This window comes from Volvox carteri (genome assembly GCF_000143455.1).
Source record: "Volvox carteri f. nagariensis unplaced genomic scaffold VOLCAscaffold_110, whole genome shotgun sequence".
In the NCBI taxonomy this organism is placed as follows: domain Eukaryota; kingdom Viridiplantae; phylum Chlorophyta; class Chlorophyceae; order Chlamydomonadales; family Volvocaceae; genus Volvox; species Volvox carteri.
This window is the reverse complement of record NW_003307653.1, coordinates 141,688-146,722: the sequence shown is the minus strand read 5'-3', so window position 1 is coordinate 146,722 and position 5,035 is coordinate 141,688. Positions and strand designations below refer to the sequence as shown.

The 5,035-nt window shown below is 54.6% G+C and overlaps 1 protein-coding gene across 1 annotated transcript in view; it reads right to left on the bottom strand.

The window, feature by feature from the left end:
* Positions 1-4,493: 4,493 nt before the first annotated feature.
* Positions 4,494-5,035, bottom strand: part of VOLCADRAFT_100258 (uncharacterized protein) — a gene marked incomplete at both ends in the record, with an annotated part of 4,294 nt that continues 3,752 nt past the window's right edge. The window contains one exon of the mRNA XM_002958876.1: positions 4,494-4,631. Within this exon, the coding sequence (XP_002958922.1) occupies positions 4,494-4,631 (138 nt within the window). The remainder of the gene's footprint in view (positions 4,632-5,035) is intronic.

Genomic DNA, 5,035 nt, shown 5'->3' with positions numbered 1-5,035 from the left:
CGGTGGCGGCGGCATATAGCCGCAACTATCAACTGCTGTAAAGGCCATCGGCATCATCGGCATCATGATCATGATCATCATCATCATCATCATCATCATCATCGGCATCATTATAATCATGGTCATCATCATCAGTTGCCGCCATTCTTGTTGGCTTAATAACTTGTTGGCTGCATGCAGCGCCAACTACGAGCAATGACCGAACGAATGGTGTCGTACAATAAACGCCGTACCGGCCGTATAACGGTTAATAATAAAAATATCAATAAGTGGCGAATACAGCAGTTCTGTAAACGATCGAGTGATCAACGTTAATAATGACCAACGGTTTCGGTTGGACGGTCAAATGGAATCAATGCAGCACGAGGACTTGCGCAACTGAACTTCCAGTAATGGGCCCATGCAAAATGATCTGGCAGGTACCTGGGCGGATGCTGTCGGGGACTGGAGTGGCCGGGCGCAGTGCAGTTTGGGGTTTTGCCTAGCACAATGCGATTGGGGGGCATGGCCTGGCATGATGTGATTGGGGGGCATGGCCTGGCATGATGCGATTGGGGGGCATGGCCTGGCATGATGTGATTGGGGGGCATGGCCTGGCATGATGCGGTTCGGGGGACATGGCCTTGCATGATGCGGTTCGGGGGGCATGGCCAGGCATGATGTGATTGGGGGGCGTGGCCTGGCATGATGCGGTTCGGGGGACATGGCCTGGCATGATGCGGTTTGGGGGGCATGGCCTGGCACAATACGATTTTGGCCCCGGGAGATCCCGGATTCGAGACCTGTCAAGGTCGAAATCCTTCCGATGATGCAAGGTTTAAGGTCCACAGTCGATGGACGGTGGTGACCTGGGATAAAGGTAACTTGTGAGCTGACCATGAATGGAGTTGAGCCGCCGTCGTTCCGGCAGATTCCGAAATACCGGGGGAGGCAGGGTTTCGCAGGGTAGCGGCTGCAGGGTGAAGATATGACCCCCTGTCCCACACATACATACATACATACATACATACATACATACATACATACATACATACATACATACATACATACATACATACATACATACATACATACATACATACCGGGGGAGGCAGGGTTTCGCAGGGTAGCGGCTGCAGGGACAAGATATGACCCCCTGTCCCACACATACATACATACATACATACATACATACATACATACATACATACATACATACATACATACATACATACATACATACATACATACAGAGTACACCAAGAGGATGTAGGGTTGAGGAGTGGTGAGTGGAAACAGGTGGCCGTAGCGAGGGCGCGGATGAGGGGGAGGTGGGCACCCAGAAGGGGGGGCCGTACTCGAAGGTGCGCGCGTGGTGCAGGACTAGGTTCTTCAGGGTACGAGACCGGGTTTTTCGTGGTGCGGCGTCTAGGTGAGATAGGATCTTGGGAACCAGCCGTCTTGGTAGAGCGGTATTGGGGGGGCGCCGAGCTGGCTACCCTCCCCCCCTGTGGTTTCCGGAGGCTTGATCGCCCTGCGTTGCCGCAGGGTCTTCCCGTTTGAGTACTTTTCAATTTAGACCCAGTGCTGTGGAAGGGCGCGGACTTGTGCGGTGTTACCCCCTCGACGGGGGCTATCTCCCCTGGACTAGCCCAGGGAGGGAGAGGCGGAGGAGGGTAGTAGTCTCAGGAGGCTGTTTGGCGTCTTGTGGTGTGAGCTCTTTGCGCTCTTTTTTGCGTGAGGATTTTTGAGCTTGGTGACCTCCCCAGCCCGGGAAGACTCGTCGGGCTCCCGGTCGCCCAAGTCCTGGTAGCGAGCTCTCTGAGATGCTCGGTTCGTTCGGTCGGCAGGAAGAGCCCCCCAGTTGCGACTTCGTTTATGTTAGGAGACCAACGGGCATAGATCCCGTCTAGTTGGAGCGCCAAACAAGCGCTGTTGCGTGCCGGCCGTCGTTTCCCGTGCGGCCTGACCCGGGGGCGGAGTGCATGAGACTAACCAGCCGTATGCACCCGCCCCCCGCGCTGTGCTTCGGCCCTGGGCCCCCGGCTTTTCAGCCCACAGTGTAATCAACGTCATACATACATACATACATACATACATACATACATACATACATACATACATACATACATACATACATACATACATACATACATACATACATACATACATACATACATACATGAATAGATACATTACTAGGGTTAGGCACCATTGGTGACGCGCGACCATTGCCCCCGGGAGATCTCGAGATTGAGATCTATCAAGGTCGATAATCATTCCGATGGTGGAAGGTATTGCGCCCCTAGTTGATAGACGGTGGTGACCTGGGATAATCTGCGAGCCGAACAGGAATGGAGTTGGGCCGCTGTCGACCCGGCAGATTCCGTTGGATGCTGGTGGTGGGTGCGGAACCTGAGCGATCCACTGAGAAGTTGACTTAGGGTGACTAGATGAGGGTGCCCCGAAATACTGGGGAAGGCAGGGTTTCGCATGGTAGCTGCCACGGGTGATGATATAACCCCCCTGTTTCACACATCATACATAGGAGCGATCATCACTCATGTTTCTGACCTGTATGAGGCAGGCAGGAAGCAATATGAGGCCCCCAGGAGACCCAACGGCCCAACGCGCGCCTTTCTCTTTCCCCTCAACAGTTCTTACAAAAATATTATTTGGTCACCTGCCTACGTAGGCAAGGAAGGCAGTCCCGCTCAGCACGCACTCATCATCACCATCATCATCATCATCATCATCAGCCGCAGGCAATCTAATAAACCAAAAGGCAAAACATATATGTACAACCTCAAATCGTCGGAGAGAGCGCTACCTTGCTTAGTGTACGTAGAAATATACAGGGTACGCGCAGTAGCTACTACTGTTGTACGACGGCTATAGCCGTCGTACAATACGGCACACACATCGCCTATCAATAAGCACTAATGAGGAGCCCTGCCAGCATCGTGAGCGCGTCAGAGGCCTTTTCAGAGGCCAGCTACTACCGGAAGGGGGGAGGGGGGAATAGACGTCGAGCGATAGACCTGGGTCGTCCGAATGACGGACAAGGAGAGCCAGGCAGCGAAGCTAGCAAGTCTGCATGGGGCCACACATACATACATATGTACATATATGTACAAGAAATCAAGGTTCGGGTAGATGGATATGGATGGACGGATATAAAACTCAAGAAGCTGGCATCAGTGAGACAGCAGTACTGCCACAACGTGACCTAATCAATGCTCCCAACGAACTATGAGCCACTATGAGATTAGTGCACCACAGGGTTTCGGCGGGCTGGGCTAAGCTTATGTAGGTGGGGGTCCGCCAGCGGCGGGGCACAGAACTAAACAGCAGCAAGGTTCAGGATGTAAATGACGATGACCATGCACTTGCTGGGAATGCAGTGGCATTGCAGTCACCAGCTTAATTAAAAATTGCACAGCAGCCACAAAGAATATTTCCTGCAGTGAACCCCCACCCCAGGTCATTTTTAGACACATTGACATCTCCCGCGAACACTCTTTGTCTGGCCTTGCAAATGCGGCCTCAGCAATGTGGTGGAGCTACAGCCAGCAGCCCTTGCTCCACGCACGCGCCTTCGCTCAACGAATGTTTGGTTACTCTTCATGGGCAAAACCTTTGCAGTCACAATCTGCTGTGCACTCTTTCAATATCTTGAAACCCATCCGTATGCGTACTCGTCGTAATGCACTCGAACCTTGTGCTGACGGCCTGCCTCGTACGGCTGCCTGCCCCAGCAGCCGCTGATCATATGACCGTGCACAATGGAACATCCGCCTTGTAATACAACACAAGGCTATGTAGGCAACACCACGCGCATCACATTATGCGCAGTCAACGAACCCGCGCCAGGGTTTGTCGGGAAGGTGTACCTACCCTGTAGCATATATCATCTTGCCTGGCTAGCTGCATGCTGGCGAGCAACATCACCAAGTAGCGACATCGATGTCTATCACAATAATATCTATTTTCCATAGGCAGGCAAACCCCTATGGGCGGACTATCCCCATCGAGGCCCCTTGTGTTGTATTTTACGTCTTTTCGGAAAAGAACCGATCGGCGGATGTCAGCAGCTCCCGTGATATACCGGGGTACTACACCTTGCCGGCCGCTCGGGAGGCCGCTGCTGCACCGGGCTGGTAGCCCCTCCGTACACTACATTCAGGCGGCTCGCCACGTATACATACAGCCCGAAAAGACAGTTGAGTGCTGGGGTGCAACAAACTCCGCCTTCTGATGGCCCATGATGGTCGATGTCGATTCCGCGCCCCTCCGGCTGGGGCACCGGAAAGGAGGTGCCTTCCCGTCCGCGCCTTCAAAAGAGACCGGCAGCCAGTAGTGCAGTACTGTGTGTGCCACCTCACCAAGCAATGTACGGCCGACGAAGAACTAGCTCGTCAAGCTAGCTAGCTGGGTGAGTATGGCTTACAGCATACAAGCAAGTTGACACAACGAGCAGTGGGATACAAGCAAGTTGACACAACGCCGCAGGTCTACAGCAGCACACACGGCCCTCCAAAGAGGTCTGTCGAACGACAGCTGAACGAGCAGAAGAGAAGCTCCAGATGCGCAGATACCTCAAGTATGTAGGCGGCCACACACCAGGCGGGAGCGGTGGCGCAAGAGCGAGGCTGCAGCCCGCCGGGGGGCCTGTGGAGGTGTCGATTGGTCATCATGCATATCAGGCCGCCATACGCCGACCACTGGCCCTGGGCGGCCTGGGTGCCTTAGGCGGGGCTGGGGCCTTAGGCGGCCTGGGTGCTTTAGGCGGGGCTGGCGCTTTTGGTGGTTTGGGTGCTTTAGGGAAGGCTGGGGCCTTGGGTGCCTTGGGTGCTTTAGGCAGGGCTGGGGCCTTAGGTGGCTTGGGCGCTTTAGGCGGGGGTGGCGCTTTAGGGGCCTTGGGGGTTTTCGGCGCCTTGGGAGGTCTCACGGGATGTGGTGATGGTGGGGACGGGGACGGAGGTGGGGACGGGGGGGGGCTCACACCGGGCGGCGGTGGAAGAGGGCTAGACTGGGGAGGCGGTGTTGTACTGAG